The 20222-nt window shown below is 40.0% G+C and overlaps 1 protein-coding gene across 1 annotated transcript in view; it reads left to right on the forward strand.

Moving 5' to 3' along the window:
* The window catches only part of atp1a2a (ATPase Na+/K+ transporting subunit alpha 2a), a 35790-nt gene that overhangs the window by 4486 nt on the left and 11082 nt on the right, over positions 1 to 20222 (forward strand). The window contains exons 4-14 of the mRNA XM_038717384.1: positions 332 to 535; positions 3523 to 3636; positions 4076 to 4210; positions 5162 to 5279; positions 6715 to 6983; positions 10319 to 10517; positions 11525 to 11634; positions 14494 to 14628; positions 16195 to 16274; positions 17103 to 17212; positions 18501 to 18676. Of these exons, the coding sequence (XP_038573312.1) occupies positions 332 to 535; positions 3523 to 3636; positions 4076 to 4210; positions 5162 to 5279; positions 6715 to 6983; positions 10319 to 10517; positions 11525 to 11634; positions 14494 to 14628; positions 16195 to 16274; positions 17103 to 17212; positions 18501 to 18676 (1650 nt within the window). The remainder of the gene's footprint in view (positions 1 to 331; positions 536 to 3522; positions 3637 to 4075; positions 4211 to 5161; positions 5280 to 6714; positions 6984 to 10318; positions 10518 to 11524; positions 11635 to 14493; positions 14629 to 16194; positions 16275 to 17102; positions 17213 to 18500; positions 18677 to 20222) is intronic.

Consider the following 20222-nt stretch of genomic DNA (forward strand, 5'->3'; position numbering starts at 1 on the left):
TGAAAGAGAGCCACTTTGTGTATTTTCTCAATATAATTAATTTACATGGATTTTCTGTAAATTAGACCATGACACTATTGGGCATAAAATCAGGAAAAAAAATTCAATAAAGGTACATCAATATTTTTATGGCATGAAGCCGTGGATGAGGAGAGTCACCCAGTTTATTATATTTGTGGTGTTAAATAGGCCAGGCAGGAATACTTGATGTTCTGCAACTGTAGCAGTAAAACTGCTTTTTAAGCCGCGGTGAAAATGGGGCCGTTGTGCTGTAATAAGATTCCCAGCGCATGCAGAAAGACATTCATTCCTAAAATTTGCTCTCCCTCAGGGCCTGAGCAACGCCAGAGCTGCAGAGATTCTGGCCAGGGACGGTCCAAATGCCTTGACCCCTCCCCCCACCACCCCAGAGTGGGTCAAGTTCTGCCGTCAGCTGTTCGGCGGCTTCTCCATCCTGCTCTGGATCGGTGCCATCCTCTGCTTCCTGGCCTACAGCATCCAGGTGGCCACAGAGGACGAGGCGCCCAATGACAATGTGAGAAGCTGCTGGTAAAACAGGCACCAACATGTACAAGCACACACCTTACATATTAATCACACACAGGATGCAGGGGAGATGCAGAAAGCATGCAAAAACAGCCACAGATATGGTACAGGTACAGTAGACACGCAGGGCTTGAGGTTTACATATATAGATATGTACGTATGTAGACAAAATATACACACCTTAACCAAAGCCAATTTGTATTCTAATCTTGACCCTTTTAGAAATGGTAACATTTTGTTCATTTGTGACATTTTGCTTATAGCTTTTATCCCTGTGGTTGGTCCAATGTCACAATATTAATAATAACACATTTTCAACATCAAACCATACATTACCATATGGTAAATATATGTAAAAATTACATATAAGATGATCAAATCAGTGTTTAAATGTAATGTTCAGCATTACATCAAACTAAATTCTTGTGTAAAACAAATCCTTTTTTTCCTCCTTCTTTTTGTTGAGGTTCTTAATCAAGTTACTGATTTAAGTCCCTGAAGTCAGCCATAGTCAGTTCCAGGGTTGTTAATTAGGCAGATATAGGTCCAGCCCATCTCTATGACTAGATGGCATATCTCGATTCATCTCGGGAATATTGTCATTTAGGGTGGAGGTCAGTTTCTCCAAAGCAATCTTCCACTGAAGGAGCATCTGTAGAAACGCAACGTGTTATTATTTGTCTTGCTAGACATAACATTATTTCAAGCAGGTTTGCATTTTTGTTCAGACGCTAATAAACAGTGAAAACTGAAGTCATATCCGCTCAAGGTGACCTCTTAATCTGTAACTTCATGCCAAAATGGATAATGCAGACTGTGTAACGTGGGCTGTGTAAGAATTTCTTCCAAGAAAGATAAATCTTCCCACTCATTTGATCTTAATCATAATTTCTGTGGATTTCCGCGGAAAATCAAGAAACAATGATATCAAATTATTTCAAATCCCTACACATATAAATATGCACATATTTTGCAGACACACTTACTACACATATGTGTATGCCCTATCTTAAACCAAATACTAAATCTAATCATAACCTTAAACCGGAGAAAGTGTCAAAATAACTCATTTTGGTGGATTTTCCACACCAGGTGTCTTCTAAGACCTTTACTTGACCAGATTGAGACTCTTGAGATCAAAATAAAGTAAAGGAGATAAATCTCCTTTCTGAGAGTCATGGCCAAAGTGGCAACACAATTAGGTCACATGAACCAACACAGAGCCAACAATCACAAAAGGAAATATAAAAAGCATTTGGAACACATTAAAATGCCACCAAGGTTTGGTCCGCATAAGTGTATCTGTTTTTGTGTGCAGTCCAAATATTTGGACAAATTATATTTTGATGCTTTGGCCACATTGTTTTTAAAACTTTCATGCCAGTAAAGCCCTTTCAATACACACTGAGCCCCCCCCCCATCCCCTCTGAGAGTGTGACGTAAAAACAACCGCTGACACTGGCATCGTTCCTGGCATTAGCACAGATAAATACTCGGACCAACCGCTGATCAAATGTGAGCCAAGCAGCCATCCATACTGCACTCTGTGGCTCTAAGTCATTATGCAATCATCATTCAGTGCTCTTTAAACCTCAGACAGCATTAAACCCTTGCATAATATACAGTAACATACAGTAGATAGACACACGCACATGCACACACGTAATAACTTTAATCTCCCCACGATTTAATCTCTACATTCAGTACTGAGTATGTACAGCTGGATGCTCTGGTGAGCTGCTTCAAAGCCCAGACTGCCTGCAGCTTTGGCACTTTGAGCCTCTGCATAATGCACAAGCAGTTATTTAAGATGAAAATCCCTAACAGAACTTCACATAGTGCTGTTGTCAGATTAAAACTTAATTGTCATTATTTTGATGTGTTTATTGAGCTGAAAGGTTGCATTGTCTTCTTCCGTTTGAAAGAAAATGTTTTGTGTGTTTTTTACGATCCCCAGGCTTCTAAAAGTGTCTTCTAAAAAGTCAAACAATTTACTGGTTATTTTTTCACTCCTTTAAATTTCCATTTTAACTAGATTCACGTGTCACCTGCCTGGACAGATGTTGCTCCTAACAACTCTGTGCAGCTTGTGAACCAGAACAAGTGTCTCCCAAAGCAGGAAGAGGCAAAAGACCTGAGCTTCAATCTGTAAAAAAAAAACAAAAAAACAACAACATGTAGACGAAAACCAGGAGCTGCAAACTGAACACTGAATTGGAGGCAAATGTCGTAAACACTGAAAAGTGATTTTTTGAGGATACAGATGTATTTCCTGGTTCAGAGGAGTTTGCACTGCCATAGTAAAAAAAAGCACTGAAGTGTAAAAGAGCAAAATATTCTGTAGTTGTTGTCAAATGAAAGCAGCAACTTCCAAAAAGGAAACATTTCAGCGTTTAGGAATTTTATTTTCCAGGAGTCCAGGATTTACAGTACACCAGCTGTCAGATGCTTTCATCCAAAGTGCCTCGCTGTCTTGCTTGCATCAGTGAGAGCTCAACCCATAACAGCTTTTACACGGGTGAAGCTGAAAATATTCACTGAAAATAAAAGTAAAATACACCAGAATAAATCTTCCTCGCTTTCACACAACCACGAGTCTGCAAAGCCAGGCTCCAGTTCAGAAAGTCTTTTGGTGACCTCACAGATCAGAGTCTCAGTTCTTGGTTTTCTGGGTTTGAGAGACAGATGTTCACTTGGACTAGCAGTGAATGAACCATCCAAGATGACAGGAATAGTACACCACAATACAGCTCTAGGACTGCTTTTCCTTTTAAATCTTCCCCTAAGACTGAAGACTTTGCCAGCTTTAACTGGTTTTAACTTAACTCTTGTCTTGCACGCCGCATTGAAGGTCTTAAAACCGTTTGGAGGTTTGCGAATCCCCTTTTCCTGCACTTAAACATGCCTTACATGAACCAAACTAAGTCTATAATGACACCGACTCCCCCCTGTGGCTTGGCTTTGCCCCCATTTCAGTTGTATCTGGGCGTGGTGCTGGCAGCCGTGGTCATCGTCACCGGGTGTTTCTCATACTTCCAAGAGGCCAAGAGCTCCCGAATCATGGACTCCTTCAAGAAAATGGTGCCACAGGTAAGTTGATGTGTTTGGTGTAGTCTCAGAGCTTTCTGAGTCAATAAGCTGTCCCTCAAGTAGGGCTTACACACTCACTTGAGTGGAAACCTAATAAGCTTGCACAAAGGAAGAATAAATGTTTGAGCCAACTTTGGATTGTGAGTGTGTTTGCATAAAAACTCCCCTTGCATTATCCACCTCTAGCACTTCGTTTGCCTAATTCTTTAATCTATTTAGGCTCTGTTCACTCCCTCCTTTCCACCTACCTGTCGTTTCTCTCTTTTTCCTTTTCCTCTCTCTATCTCTCCCTTTCACATACCTCTACACCCCCTGGCTCCACTTTTTTTTTTTTATGGCTCTTCCAGTGACTAAATCCTCTCTCTGTTCCCAAACTCTCCCGCTCTTCCTCACACTCCGTCTCCCTTCTCGTCTCTCTCTTCCTTTTTGTCCATGCCAGCAAGCGTTGGTGATCCGGGAGGGGGAGAAGATGCAGATCAATGCTGAGCTTGTGGTGCAGGGAGATGTGGTGGAGATCAGAGGGGGAGACCGCATCCCAGCTGACCTTCGAGTGATCTCCTCCAGCGGATGCAAGGTAGGGGAGGGGTGCTGGGCTCAGCCCTGGGGAGCCTGGAGCTCTCAGGGGGTTCACACTGGTTGAACTGTCTTTCTTTCTTTCTAATTTTTATGAATTATTGTTTGTCATGCATACCATATTAAGTTAGTGTGTTAGCACAATAAAATTTGCTAATAGGTATAAAACAAAGTTTACCTGGGGCTGTTAGGTTTGCAGGTACATGTTCACAAACCAAAATATTGGTTGAAACTTTGGCTTGATGAACATTCAGAGTCAACAGAGTTATTAAGATTAACGCTCTTGGTGACAATCCACCCAGCAGTTGATTATATATTTCACCCCAAATCCACAGCCTCAAGGTGCTGCTCGAGGAAAGGTCAGGGGCTCAACAAACTCAGTAGGTTTCGTCCTCTGGGCAACATGAATGTCTGTGCAAAATTTCCTGGCAATCTATCTGATAGTTGTTCAGATATTTCAGTCTGGACATTTCATGGTTTGCTTTTAGGTCACTACACGTTCACCCAACATGATTTTTGAGTTAGTTGGCTGCTTTTGATTTGGGGTTAAATGAAAGACTGAGCAAAATTTTCTATTTATGAGTCAGTGACTGGACATTTTTACCAGTCTTCCTCTGATATTTCAATATTTAGCTCTTTCTTTCTGTAGACTTAATGTTGCTGTTGGCTAAAAATCTCTCCAAAATGCTGCCCTTTTAGCTTGACCAGCATTCAGTTTTGAACCTCTCTTACTAGATTTTGAAGCAGTATTATAAGACGGATCATTGGTTAAAAAAAAGGTTTTTCACCTACATGGGAAAAATCATTAACACCAGACGACAGTTTTTAACATAAGATAAGAGTGTATCGCTGCACTTATGATAAGTGCTTCTTCTTTCATTTGCATCCTGTCCATCTCACCCCCTCACTCTCTCCTGTGTCTGTTTTTGCCTCTCTTCAAATCCCTGTGAAGGTGGACAACTCCTCTCTGACGGGAGAATCGGAGCCTCAGACTCGCTCCCCAGAGTTCACGCACGACAATCCTCTGGAGACCCGGAACATCTGTTTCTTTTCTACCAACTGTGCTGAAGGTCAGTGGGCCACATCTGGCCAAGATTGTCTCTTATCGCCTCTAAATGTCTCTCTCTTTTTTTAAAAAGCCATCTGGAGATCAACATAGTTTTGCCACCCAACAGTGAGTGTATTTCAGTGCATGCTTCATCAGAACAGACATACCTCTATCCTACAGTACACTATGTAGTTCTTGAATTTTGCATGCATAAAGATTATTAATGAGTGTTTCCATTTGAAATTCAACTGATGGGGAGTTTAGTTGGTATTTCAGATGCTGTCAATCATAAAACAGTGATGCAGTAAGCATTTCAATGAGATTTTCATATAACAATCTGCCACTTCTGCCACCTCTAAATTGTAATGGAAGTTGTATGTAAAGTGAAGAGTTCATCTCCAAAGTATAATAAAAAAATAGTCTAATTATACTTATAATACATGGATGGTCCAGTCTGGTAATATAAATACTAACTAATGATTTAATTGGGGTTCAGAGTTCATTCTTGACTTGGAAAAGGGAAAACAATCCCACCACGAGGCCCATTTAGTAGAGTCATATCACATAATTTTCATCAGCAGACGGAGTTTGCCCAGGGAATTGTAGTGGTTCATATTTCAGTAATGAAATCTATAAGTAGAGAGCTATGTTTAGTCTGCTCTCTTGTAGGCTGTTGCTCATTTTGCTTCCTCTGTGTAGTTTGTGTTACAGCATCAGTTCACACGCACACAAAAAATCACCCTGACCATTTATTCTCACTTAACTCTAATGATGTCTCGCTACATGGATAGTTTGGGTTTTATGTGTATAGGTTTTTGGTAAATGAAATGTTTTGTGGCGCTCACCTTTTTCTTTCCTAAACAATGTCCCGGTTACTCTGGATAATCCATAGATCTCTCTTTCTACCTTTTTCATTGAAACTACTTTCTACTGTAAAAATTGTTCCAGTAAAATTGGCTGCTAGCGAGGTCTATAGATTACATTATTTGTATTTTATGCAATTCAGATTCTTTCCTTACTCACTCACTCGCCCAGCATCTGCTCAGTCCACCCAGCCATCGATCACAGGCCAACACCTGTAATTCACCTCCATCCATCACTACTCCTCATCCAGCCATAACCTCCCTATCAAGCCTCCTTTCCTGTTTACAAAATATAGCACTCAACTTCTACAGTGTCTTACACACTGTTAGCAGCCATCTGTCTCTTTACATATTGCTCTGAGAAGCACGTACACGCTTTATTAAAGCAGTCAGAGCACTGGATCACCCAACTGAGGGCTGTACTTTACCTCTTGTGATTTGTAATTGCATGATATCACAATTAAAAAGCTCTCAAAAAGAAAAACCTGCCAACTCCTTGACTACCTAATGTAACTAACTGATTGGTTGATAAACAATAAAAAGGCTGATGCTTTTGTCCAGAGAGATTAACAGTGAATCACCCCTCTCTATCAGGTACGGCACAGGGCGTCGTTATAGCTACTGGTGACCGAACAGTGATGGGTCGCATCGCCACGCTGGCGTCAGAGCTTCAAGTCCGCCGTACGCCCATCAACATAGAGATCGAACATTTCATCCACATCATCACGGGCGTGGCTGTCTTCCTGGGCATTAGCTTCTTCATCCTGTCACTGGTTCTGGGCTACACCTGGCTGGAGGCCGTCATCTTCCTCATTGGCATCATCGTGGCGAACGTGCCTGAGGGACTGCTGGCTACTGTCACTGTGAGTGGTGTGTGTGTGGGGGGGGGATGAAAAGGATCTGGAGTTATTTATTTTTTTATAAAAAGGAACATATCAGTTTAAATGGAGTTTAATTGGATTTTATGTCCCAGCACAACCTCGTCTTGTTTGAGCCACAAGAAGACACTGTGCACTTCAGTTTGCAATAAACAAGGTCGCCTTGTTACAAGGACAGGTCATAATAGGCTTCTGGGAATACAAGGTGAACACTACAATTGAGTAAAGCCCCAGACTGCTCTACACAAAGGTTAAAAAAATGTTTGTGTTGCAAGTAATTTTTCATTTTCATTATTTGTTTTTATTTTTTTATTAGATTTTTAGCTTGAGAGAGACATTTTCCAAAACACTGTACTGCACTGTGGACGCAGCCATTACAGTGTCTCATTTAATAAGGAAGCACTTAGAAGACTCTGGCTCTTACGCACGTGTTTTATTTGCTGATTTTAGTTCTGCTTTTGATACTGTCCGTCCTCATTTGCTTGTTCAGAGGCTTGTTGACATGAAAATGAATCCTTTAATTATCAACTGGTTTTACTCTCTTTTAACAGACAGGTCGCAAAAAGTGAAGGTAAATACTATACTCTCTAAGACGAAATATTGTAGTAAAGGGGTACCTCAAGGAGCTGTCAGCCCTCCACTCTTGTTCACACTTTATGCTAATGAGTGGAGAAGTAGTGAGTCCAACAACTACGTCATAAAATTCTCTGATGACACAATTATTTTAATATAAGTTTATTGCATGTTGGCGACTGCCCTTCGACTCCTTTAAGGCTTGGTGCGTGACGAATCATGTCATCCTTAATAATTTGAAAACAAAAGAGATGATATTTGATCCCAGTGAGAGCCCCCGACAAGGTAGTCATTGTGGACAGAGAAATCGAGCAAGTAACTTCATATAAGTACTTGGGTATACAAGTAGATAACCAATCAAAAGGAAATGTGCATGTCGACTATCTGTGTGCCAAACATGCATTGCATTTTCTCCACAGATTAAGACTGGTTGGAGGGAGCTTTAAGATCATGACTTTATTTTACAACTCTGTGCTGGAAAGTTTGATCAGATATGGAATGGCATCCTGGTTTGGCACCCTTACCAAAACAAAACAAAAATTGAAAGACTAATAAAAGCTGCGTTAAAGGTTATGGGAAAGAAAGACTACACTTTCCTTCAGACCATCTTTGAAGATATGGTAGTCTCCCAGGCACAGAAAATTCTGAAGGACCCTTCCCATATTCTGCACTCTCAATATGATGTATTACCTTCAGAGACACGCTATAGAGCAAGCAGATGTAAAAGTAAGTGTAAGTTGTCCTTCATCCCTACTTTCATGGCGCTCCTAAATAAACAATCTGCTCTGAACAAGATGGCTTGAAGCACTTCCGGCACTTCACACTATTTATTTTTAAGCATAGTTTAATATTGATTGATCGCTTGCACTAGTGTTTTTTAACAACCGGATCATGATATGAGTTTTTTAATATAGAATTGCGGCAGTCATATTTCTAGTGTTTGTTATATTGTTTACTGCTTTAGGTGCTCAAGTGCAATTGAATATAATTATTCAGAGGTTTCACAGGTTCTACTTACCTTGTAATCAATTATTGACAGGTGCAGTGTCTCGGACACTTGTGTAATGTAATGTAAATGTATGGTGCGGATGGTATGATGTCCATATGCGTTACTGTTGTTACTGCAGCTTTATGCCGCACCGATGACCGAAGCACCGAAGACAAATTTCCCTCAGGGGACAATAAAGTTGATCTTAATCTTAATCTTAAAATAAAATAAACCGAACCATAGTAATAAGCTTGTGAAGATGGAGATGATTGGTGGGTGGAGTGTAGTATGTGGGTGTGGCTTAATTTGTTTTTATGTACATTGGGTAGCTGCATAGTTTTTAGTTTTATTTATACATGATGATTAGCATGTATATAAAGTGTAGATCTTTATGACAGTGGCCGTATTAAGCAGAGGTGTAACTGTTAACAATAATAATGTTATTACTGTATGAATTTACTTTTTGGATATTTTGGGGCACAGTTACTGAAGAAATATTTATACATCCAGCAGACCCAAAACCACATTAGCAGTGATTTGGAGTCCTTATCTGGCCAGCCAACAAATATACATCTAATAATCACTCTCATTTGAGCTCTGTTATGGTCTCCTCCAGCTCTTGGGGAAAAAATATCTGGCACTTTGGCATCTAGATGTGTGACTTTCTTCACTAGCTAGTCTCTCACTTTGTCTGTCTGCTTTTTGTTGATGGGCAGGTAAGCTTACAATGGGTTAATGAGCTTGTTTGCTGAAAACAGCTACCTGAGGCAGCTGGAAATGGGGTTGATGAGACTGAAGTTTGTGGGCCTGAAAACCAAAATAATGAGCTAGAGGAGCCATAACAGCTCTGTAGAACTATGGGAAATGCAGAGTTTGGTGTTAATTCTCCATGGGTTTGTCATCTTGAGCAGCTGTTTCCTCATTACATGCAGTAATGTGATCCATTGTTAACATAAAAATATTGATTAGTGCAGCTTTACACCAGCTCTAGAGCCCTGATATTGTGCCTGCTGGCTCACTGTCATGGCTTACTGGCACACCTAAATGGAACGGAGCCATCATCAATGTTATTAGTTACACCTGTGCTTTTCCTAACTCTAATTTACCCTCAGTGAATGTTAGCTGTAGCTCTAATGATACTACAGAACACAGCAAGGCAAGTGATTTATTACTCACTGTTGAAGTTGCTCAGATGTTGAAGTGCATCTAACTTTTTCTGCAACAATAAACAAAGTGTGAGCTGATGTGGATGCCAGCTGGCATTTGAAATGCCATCAGTCGACATTTCACTGGTCCCAGAAAATAAATTAACTTCCAGTGACTGGTTTCTTTAGTTGCTTTTGCTTTAAACACACCAGTTGTGTGTGGAAATGTTTGTGTGAATTTTGCTGCATTTGTTGCTATGTGAGTAATGTGGTCAGCTTGATTTAATGTGTATTGATGGGCCTCTTACAACATATGGAATGTGTCTATTCATTGTTTGTTTTTTTTATGTTCCCGTGCACCTGCTGTTAACCAGTCAACCAAATACACGCATACACATACACAGGTACACACACCAACACACTCACACGGCGAAGGCACCTGGGCCACGCATGGTTTCACATGCACAAACACTTGAACGCACCGGTGCGTACACATGCTCTCTCCCCTCCTCCTACTAACAATCATCTTTCCTCGCCTTTCCTCCTCCCTCATCCTCTTCCCTCCATCCTTCTTCACTCCCCCCCCCCCTGCTTACCTCCCGCCATCCGCCCAGGTGTGTCTGACTCTCACTGCCAAGCGAATGGCCAAGAAGAACTGTTTGGTGAAGAACCTGGAGGCCGTAGAGACTCTCGGCTCCACCTCCACCATCTGCTCCGACAAGACGGGCACGCTGACCCAGAACCGCATGACCGTGGCCCACATGTGGTTCGACAACCAGATCCACGATGCTGACACCACCGAGGACCAGACTGGTAAGACAGCGAGAGAGGGAGAAAAGAAAGGGAGGAGTAGAGAAAGAGAAAGAATGGATGGAGTGAGCTTGGAAGAAAGATGGGGAGACTGAGAGGGAGGATGGAGAGTGTGTGGGAATGTGGGGAGGGGGGTGACCACCTGCTGAAATTCATCTGTCCAATGTTCACACCGCCAAACGACATTGCTGTTCGCGCTACCACTTGGATTAATTGAACAGCAGTATGCAGTGGGCGGCACAACCCTCAGCTTCAAACATGTCTTTTCCCAGAGTTCCTCTGCAAGGCTGCTGCCGCGGAACCAATCGGATTTCTGTCTCCTACCAAACTGCTACAAATCCAGCCAAATTTCAAAGAAGCTTTTTGCAATAACCGCAAGATGTTGGGGGGGAAAAACAAACAGGTGTTCTATGCATACCAATGAGCACTGAGTCAGACGATTGTGCAATCATACAATGAATAGACAGCAGTGCTGACAAAGGCTGTACAGCCAAAACAGTGCTAGTGTTGAAGAAATATTCTTTTTCAGGAGGGTTTTTGAGACTTTTGCACCTTACTTTGTGAAGTTCAACAACTCCAGCCACAGTTGGCCACAGTGTACTGTATGTTGCATGATGCTATCATATTCTGTTTTCACAATAACAGTGACAGTGACCACTCTGGAGAGTGTAAGCTAAAATGAAAAATGTATGCCAGCACTGGTAGCAGAGTGAGGGTCACTGTCAGTTCGATTGGGTGGGAGGGATGAAATTTTTATACCAGAAATTTCCGAACAGCTTTTATTTTTCAGACATGCTCGTTAAAAATGAAAACCATTTTCCATCCTGGGGAATTGAAAATCACTATTGTCAAGGAAAAAGTGATTGCTCAACTTAACTGACCTCCGTTATTTAGCTACAGTACAATTTCCACTGGTACTCTGTGAAACGAGAGTTAAGTCAGTAGCATAAATACTGCATGAGTCCTACTTTAAAAAAAGTCTAATACAGCTCCCTCTGCTATTCTCTCAGGTTATGGTTTTGACAAGAGCTCTGCTACTTGGATTGCTCTGTCTCGCGTGGCCGCCCTGTGCAACAGAGCTGTTTTCAAAGCTGGACAGGAGGATCTTCCCATTGTGATGGTATAAACCTCCACCACCACACACAGACACCACAACAGCAGGTTTCCAAACCTTTGCACTGCAGCTTCAGTGTCATGAATTATCTCTATTCTCTAAAGCATTGGGGTACCGGTTTACCTTAATCCAAGGACTTTATGTGTAGGCCTTTTTTAGATTTCAAATAATGCATGCACATTATTTATGAGACAAGATGTTTGCCTTCATAGTTTGCCGGTAGGGTGAAGTTAACGACATCAGGGAAGTCAGGTGGGCTTTTACTCCAAGATAAGCACAGGTGGAAGATCTATTCAGTTTCTCAATCTTGTCTATCCCATAATGGGACTGAAAAACAACTGTTAATCTATCCCACTAACAAATACTGTCTTTGTGGGCAGAGCCTGATACAGCTAATTCCTCCATGGCACAGAACTCCACTACTATCCAAACCCAATTAAAAACATAGAAAAGCACCTTTACACTTGGGTAACAGATTTCTTTAATGCAACGAGCACGTCCTGTGGAGCATACCTTCTGGAAGTCTCTTTAGGGTTTTGTTGGTCATTTTAAATGGATAAAATAATGCCCATCTTATGTAAGCAACATTTTTATGTTGTAACGGGTCCAAGAGAAACTATTTGTAATGATTCTATATATTGCTGGGCTGCAGTGGAGAAAATATTCAGACCTGGCTGGAGCAGTAATTATAACAATGCATCTTCTTTTATAAACTGATGATGATATGGGTTTGTAACTAGTATAGTCGTCATATAAATATGAAGTTAAAAGTAGAATATTTCCTTCTGAAATGGAGTGGATCACAGGTAAGGTATAAAATGGAAATATGAAAATATTTTACTTATTTAAAAATACTTACTGTATTGAGTATTTAAAAGTGCATCATATGCATTCTTTTCTCTTAATCAAAGTAGCAGGTAACTATAGTTGTCAAATGAATGCAGTTGTGCCAAAAGTACAATATTTTACTCTGGAATATATAATAGTATATATAAATAATATATAAGTACTTCAAAATTGTACAGAAGTACAGTACTTGAGTAAATGTACTTTGTATTCTTTTCTGTGGCCAGTGGAACCTCACCCACATGGGGGGGAACAACCCATAAAAATAAACTTGTCAATACCACTAGACACAGGTGCACTACACACACTGGCTTACATGCTTAGCCTCCCTCTCACGCATAAACACACTCACACAGAGGATAATCCAATGCACCCCTGGAAATAACTCCCCCACACTGATACACAAACACACACTGCTGGGTAGGTAAGTCAATAATATCCCAGTGTTCTACCAGCCGCTATCCCTCAACCTGTGCTACATTGACCTGAAGAATTTCTCTGTACGGCTCCCAGCATCAGGGATTACAGCTTCTTGACTCCGGTGGGAGCAGACTCTGGCACTGCAGCCTCCCTGCCCCTCGAGGTGCCCAGGCTTCCTCTCTGCATTAACTAACAGCCATATCTCCTGACAGCACTCAAAACACAGCAGTCAAGGCCCAGGCTCCACTGCCATTATAAGAACAAGTCCCCGTCTGCACCCGAAAAAAACAGACAAATGGAATTTCCTTGGTCTATTTATTCATTCATGAAAAGGCACAAACAAGGACAAATCTTGCGGAGCGCATGTCCTTGTTTTGCGGCTGTTCATGCATGAATAAACAGCAACAAAGAGAAATCTCTTGTCTTCTTTCGGCCCCTGTTTGTATGTTGGGCATCAGGTCAATCAGTTCAGCATGGATTTTAATAAATTGGCTCCAAGAGTGGAATGAATTGCAGCGCAGTGCAATTTCTTTATCAGAGGGGGAATTTACAGGTTATCAGAGGGGAATTTTCTCGATAAATGATTTAAGCACCCTATAAGCATCTTTGTCACACACGTTGAAGCAGATAAATCCCACAAAAAAACTCAGTTTCACTATATAAGTTGTTATTTTGTGACAAATAAATGTACCTACCTACCTAAAAACGATACTGAGCAATGTGCATCCTAACGGGGTGTAATTCAGGTCTGAGCCTTGTAAAATAGGCCTATTTACCGTGTGTGTGTGTGTGTGTGTGTGTGTGTGTGTGTGTGTGTGTGTGTTATTCAGTGTGTGGATGTCTGCATGTGCAAATAGTCTACACATGCTCATGGGCCTTTTCTTATATTACAAGGAAGGTTAAATAAATGACATTCAAAACAAAAATCACAACATGTTTTTTATGTGTTGTGTGTTTCTTTAATTACTATAAAACTACAGATTTTGTGTTTAACTCAGTGATCAAATTTTGCCTCTTCTCCCTGAAAAAGCACCCAGTGTCATGTGCATCACTCCAAACAAAAATGGACCACACAACCAAATTATGACGTTTTCTATTGGTAATTGCCAATAGGCATTGGTCTAATGTGTTTCTGCTACAATATTTATTTCCAAAATGACATGAACGCTTCATTTTTTCGTCCTTTTACATCCATATCCTTTAAAAATGGTCTTAAGAAACTTTGCAAATGGCATACATGGTCGACTAATCAGCTTTTCAGAAGAAAACAAGCTGGTTCAGTCAAATTATTCTTCATCCCCTAAACTGAAAAAGAGGTTTTGCGCTTCCATTATTTTTACATTATATCGTTACATAACTTTAAAAACATTGTTGTGGCTAGCTAGTAAGCGTTCGTGAGACCGATCATACTCTATGCTACCTGCATAATTAATAAGAACCATAATGGACGTAATGAAAGTCTTCTCAGTTGCTGCTCTAGTCAGTTAAAGCTCCCTTCCACCACAGTGTGATAAACGCAGGCAGTGAGACAGACAACAGTCATTTCTCAATATGCCAATGTGAGTGTGCTGATGTGCGGCTGTGTGTGTGTTTCCCCAGAGGGAGACAGCGGGAGACGCATCAGAGTCAGCTCTGTTAAAATCCATCGAGCTGTGCTGCGGGAATGTTCGTGAGATGAGAGCCAGAAACCTCAAAGTGGCAGAGATCCCCTTCAACTCCATCAACAAGTACCAGGTACTGCATGGGACTAATCATGGCTTTGTGTTCGAAGAGCTGCTGATGCAAGTCTACAATAAAATATTACACCCACTTAGAGACCATTCATACTGTAACTTAATTCATAGTCACTGTACATTCATACAGTCTTTTACAATTAAAGTATGTAGTTTCAAATTACAAGCTTTTACAATCACAATTTCTTTTTTTAAATTTTTCATTCATTCATTTCCAAGAGTTGGGAAAACATTCTTTTCTTCTTTATTTTTATTTTTTACATGCTGTGAATGAATCATGCATATTCATTTTTAACCTTTTTCCATCCAGGGAAGGCAGCCTAAACATGCTTGCTCTTTTACAAAGACTCCCTGCTTTATATTCATACTGTTGCGCACATTTATACTTGGAAGTTGCCCAACCTGCCACAAACACAATACTGTTTGCCACAGAGAAGCGGCTATAGTATTTATCATGTGTGTAATTTCTGATAGAAGATTAAATGTGGATTACAAAGGGGTTCATTTTTGGCTGTTCAGAAGATGATCTGTTGCTGCCTTTCAGTGGACAGAAATCTCTTTTGTTTGTGGTGAAAAGCTCAACAAGGGTTGGGAGACCTAGTGTTTGATGCACTGGATGTAAATACTTTGACCTTAAATAAAATTGTCAAAGCATAAGAAGCTCAATGTGATGACCTCCATCACAGACAATATCAGAATTTACAACTGCAGTCTGCTACATTTCTGAAGACACGAGACAATAAACAAGCATGTATAGCATGAACAAGAATAACAACAGAAAGTCATAGCTACAATTTTGTACTATTTTAATGTACACTATAGGTCATAGCATGCACTTCTGAAGGGTATTAAATTAAGGTGCATGCTTTATTATATGCTGTAGGATTTGACAACAACACTGGCACAAATTTAAAGTTAATATTGAACTATGAAAAAATCATCACATAGACCTTTAACACTTTGCTCAAGGGCACCACAGCAATTAAGACAGGGGGAATGTCTCTGCTTTCCCATCCTGTCTGGAGATTTGAGCCAGCATATGAATAACACAACAGTAATGTTGAAGCAAACAAAAGACTTCCTGCATGTATTTTGTGCACCTGTTCCCTGACTTCAAATAGGATCATCTGTGTTGAGGGGGGGGAAAAGCAATTTTGCTCTGGTTTTCTGAGATTAGATATGCTGTGACTCAGATACAAATTACCTGGGGTAGTGTGCGTGCTTTTATGTGTAGGTGTGTTTTGTGGGGGAGGGGGTAATGCAAGGTGTAACACCACGAGAATGCACGTGAGAGTGTGAAGGAAAGCTCCTTCAACACAGGGAATACATATGACTTACACTGTGTAATAAGTCAAGTCAGCTTCAAAAAGACTTTCATTTCATTTCATTTCACAAAAAATGATTGCTTGCATGAAGGTGAAATTCATTGTTGAGTTTTAGTCTGCCTTGAGTCTTATCTTACTAAAACAGAAACATTTTAGACCGGTAAGAAACAAAATGTTGCATCTTGTTTCAAAATATATCGTGTCATGTTATATCCTCACAAGTCTTCTCCCCTTTCTTCAAGCTCTCCGTCCATGAGTTGGAGGATAATCCCTCTGGTCATATTCTGGTCATGAAGGGAGCGCCAGAGAGAATCTTGGAGAGGTTAGTTAATCAATAATGGATGGATTAAATGTCTCGGTTTTTACCTGTTTTTCATTTACGTATTCCTTCTCTTGCAGGAATGTAGTTGAAAAAAGACTACTCTCCTTCTATTTTTTTTTTTTTTTTTAATTGTTAACAAATCCCATGAAAAGATTAAAGCCAACTTTAAATTGATCCTAGTAACAACTGTTGTCTGTGTGTATCCAAAACCTGATGTAGCTTATTGTTGAACAAAAACTATTAAAAACCACAAAATAGAAAAAAACCTATTAAAAACAAATCAGTGAGCCAGATTCTTGCGCTGCTGAAATGTTTCTTCATCACCATGACCTGTAGTTTACTAACTCCTGGGCTTTGGGGCTGAGAGTCTCAGACAGGGTAGGGAAATCAGAAAGTGTTTGTAGACACACGGTAGATCACGGTGGTTTTGGTCCTTTCTGTGGATTTGTTGAAAATGAGAAAATGGCGTAACACCAGTCTCATTCTAATATATTTGTTATTGCATATTGATGGCATGGGGGTGGGATTGAGGTGCTGAAGTACCCAATTTTTTGAAAGGTTTTTTAAATTTCTATGCCTAAATGGGACACTTTCATGCTTCAAATTCATTTTGGTCAAATTGTCACACCAGTTTTGGCCCAAGACTGGCCCCCGTTTCCTTTCCAATCAGTCCAAATACACCACACCAAGTGTGACCTTTGTGCAAAAATGAACCCTAATGCACAATAACATATATATATAGTGGGAACAGCAGTTAGTTAACAGAATTGCTACACAGATCGAGATTAATTTATTAGCAGCAGCAGTATATTAATAAATGTTTTACAGGTGCAGTACCATTATGATCCATGGCCAGGAGCATCCACTTGATGGAGACTGGAGAGACGCTTTCCAGGACGCCTACATGGAGCTGGGAGGATTGGGAGAGAGAGTGCTCGGTATGCTTCGTGGCACTAGCCATTATCAGCCTATTCGGGAATAGATAGCGGGGAGAAGCAGTTTGACACAGCACTCCCTTTTATAATCTCTTTGGTTAACAGGGTTGTTTAACCACATTCCCCAATAAAAGTGATTAATGCTTTTATTGTAACAGTGTATACAAAGAAGAAGGTTTTGGCAGTGTTGTCTTAGCCAGAATTGCAATAGACTGGGCATGGAATCAAAGTTAAAATGAACATTGTTACACAAAATGTCAGAGCTATGGGTTTTCTGTGGTGTGAATGTAATGTTGTATGGATTATGAGCTGGTAATGGACTGGTAATTCAATTCAGGTCAAACTCTGAACTAAAGTCTACTATAATTTGTACATGAAATAACATGTTCCCTTGTAAATGCCATAGTCACATTTTGGGTGCACTCATTACCTGAAATTCAACTTTCAATATCTCAAAAGTGTTCCGTATCCAGACTCTGTAAATGTCATCTTTTTGACAACGAAGGAAAAAAAAGTTACTTGGCATCTTTTTAAAAGTGCCATAGGTAATAATTATGTGCTATCATCATTTTGTTAGAGTAGTTGTCACTTTTTCAAACAATGAAATGTGGAATGGTGCCATTTTTGGAGTGAAACTCCTGAAATCATGTAAATTATTAAACCTCAGTTATGCCTTGGGTGGTGGTGGTGATGATGATGGGTCGGGTGTTTTGTGACAAAGAAAGGTTTCTCCGCTTTTAGACTGAGTCTGTGTTTTTTTTTTTTTTTTTTCATCAGAAGCATTTTATTTTGCTTTGCTCTATAGGGACTCAAGAGATACAATTTTCAGGGGCTGTGGATCATGAATTAATAAAAGTGGCTGATTCCATTTGTATTTCAGACCTGTAACCTCCAAATCTAAAATTAAAAATGATTTGTATGCATATGTAAGGTAAAGGATCATAGGAACCAGAGGACAGTGTTTTTCCTGAAGGTGTCTTTGAGAGCTTTCAGACCTCTTTCATATTTACATTTTACTCCTACATAGGTTGTAATGTTTTACTGTTGAGAGCAACAGCAAAAATACACTAGAACATCCTTAGTGTTTGTTTGATGTTTTGACTTAAAACGTCCTTACAGTCACGAAAGATTGGTCGACTTTTTAAAGTGCCAGAAACATCGTCAGTTGACGTCAAAGCAACAAAACAACAAAACAACATGTTTTTCCCCCAATAGCTGCAGTATACTAGAGATGAGATGTCTTTTCAGTCAGTTATGAATGATCGCCACACTGATCCCTCTTCTCTTGCAGGCTTCTGCCACTTGAATCTTTCTTCATCCCAGTTCCCTCGAGGATTCACCTTCGACTGCGACGACATGAACTTCCCCGTCGAGCAGCTCTGCTTCCTGGGCCTCATCTCCATGATTGATCCGCCGCGTGCCGCTGTGCCCGACGCAGTGGGTAAATGCCGCTCTGCTGGTATCAAGGTAATTGGTTCCACAGATTCACCCTTCATTGTAGTTCCTGAAAAGCCTTTTCCTGGAGTGTCATTTATTGGACTTTTTAAAGAAGGGATTTCCATGTCAAATGTATATTCAAATCACAAAATGGAGTCCAAATGACACTTGAATGGGCACTGATAGCTGATAATTGGTGGATAAATTAAATTATATTACTCAGAGGAAGGTGCTGATAAACATATTCAGTGTAAACACTCCAGCTGTAAACGGCCAGCCAAAGTAACAGAAGCATGGTGGACAGACGTTTGTTCAGAGGTTGTATACTCACCTCTCCCAGACTGTTTTTGTGGAAGAAATGAGTGACAAGATTAGGAGTAAATGTAATTCTCCGATGAGAAGATGGTTCACAGTTTTGGGATCAGAAATTGCAAAATCCGATATCAATCATCAATAGCAAAAATGAATGAACTTCTGATGTGAAGCCAAAAAGCAACGATAAAGGATGAACTCAGAATATTCCAATGCTGATTTTTTAAAAAAGTTTCTTTTTGTGAAACGCAGATTCAGTACATTCATTACAAATTTTAGTTATATGTTAATCAACGGCAAATCTTTACAGAGCAGATCAGTTGTTTAACCTTCCGGGCCACAGGAAGGTTAAACAATTTCCAACAGAGATAAAAATGGATAATGAGTAGAATCAGTCGTTCTAATATCGTGGGGAAGCACTAAAAATATGGGAAAGAGATTTTGCACATTTAATTTCAGGTACAGTAGTTATCGTGCTTCCTTTGATAATGGATTTTTTTAAAGACACACTGTAATTGGCTTAAAGAACAAACTAGAGGCAGAAGTGAGTGAAGATGTTACTATTGCTTAAGTGAAGAAAATGGCTGAGGAGTATTTGCTAAAAAAAAAAACAACTGCAAAACTGATGACATGTCTGATAAAATGTTTAAATCATAAAGTTTCCTGAGAGTGAGTTTTAGTTGAATTATATCAGCTTTATTTTGACTGAGGCATTATGGTAGTGAACTCTAAATGATCTTCTTGACCTGACAAAGATCTGACTGGGATCGGTAGCTTTGCACCTACAAATCATGTTTGTCCTTCTACTCATTATTACTTAACTTTTCTTTTGAGGTTCAGATGCCATATACAGTAGCAGGTATTCAAAATAAGTTATTCCTTGTGGTTTCTATGGATGCAGTTACGGTGTAAACCTAAATTATAGGCGTGTTATCCTCATATGACTGTCTATGATCACGTACATGTTTCACAACTCTTACCCAAGATCTTACTTTTACTTTTAGCTGTGGTTCGTTGCTTTACAATTGGCCACAGAAATAGAAAAAGTTATATTCATAAGTAAGCCACTCATGGACAGTCTGATGTGAGATTTTGAAGAAACATAGTTTAAAACCCATTATACAGTATGTTCTATCGTCACTTATGTGATAAAATGAGAAGAGAGCTTTTTAGTCATCTGCTTCTGTCTGTTTCTTTCATTTTGGATGATTGCATGATTGGATGATTTTCTGTGCCAGAAAAGCTCCTTCAGGACAAGAAGTAG

This window comes from Micropterus salmoides, unplaced genomic scaffold, assembly GCF_014851395.1.
Source record: "Micropterus salmoides isolate LMB-PRFRI ecotype aquatic unplaced genomic scaffold, ASM1485139v1 Ms_hic_scaffold_14, whole genome shotgun sequence".
Classification (NCBI taxonomy): domain Eukaryota; kingdom Metazoa; phylum Chordata; class Actinopteri; order Centrarchiformes; family Centrarchidae; genus Micropterus; species Micropterus salmoides.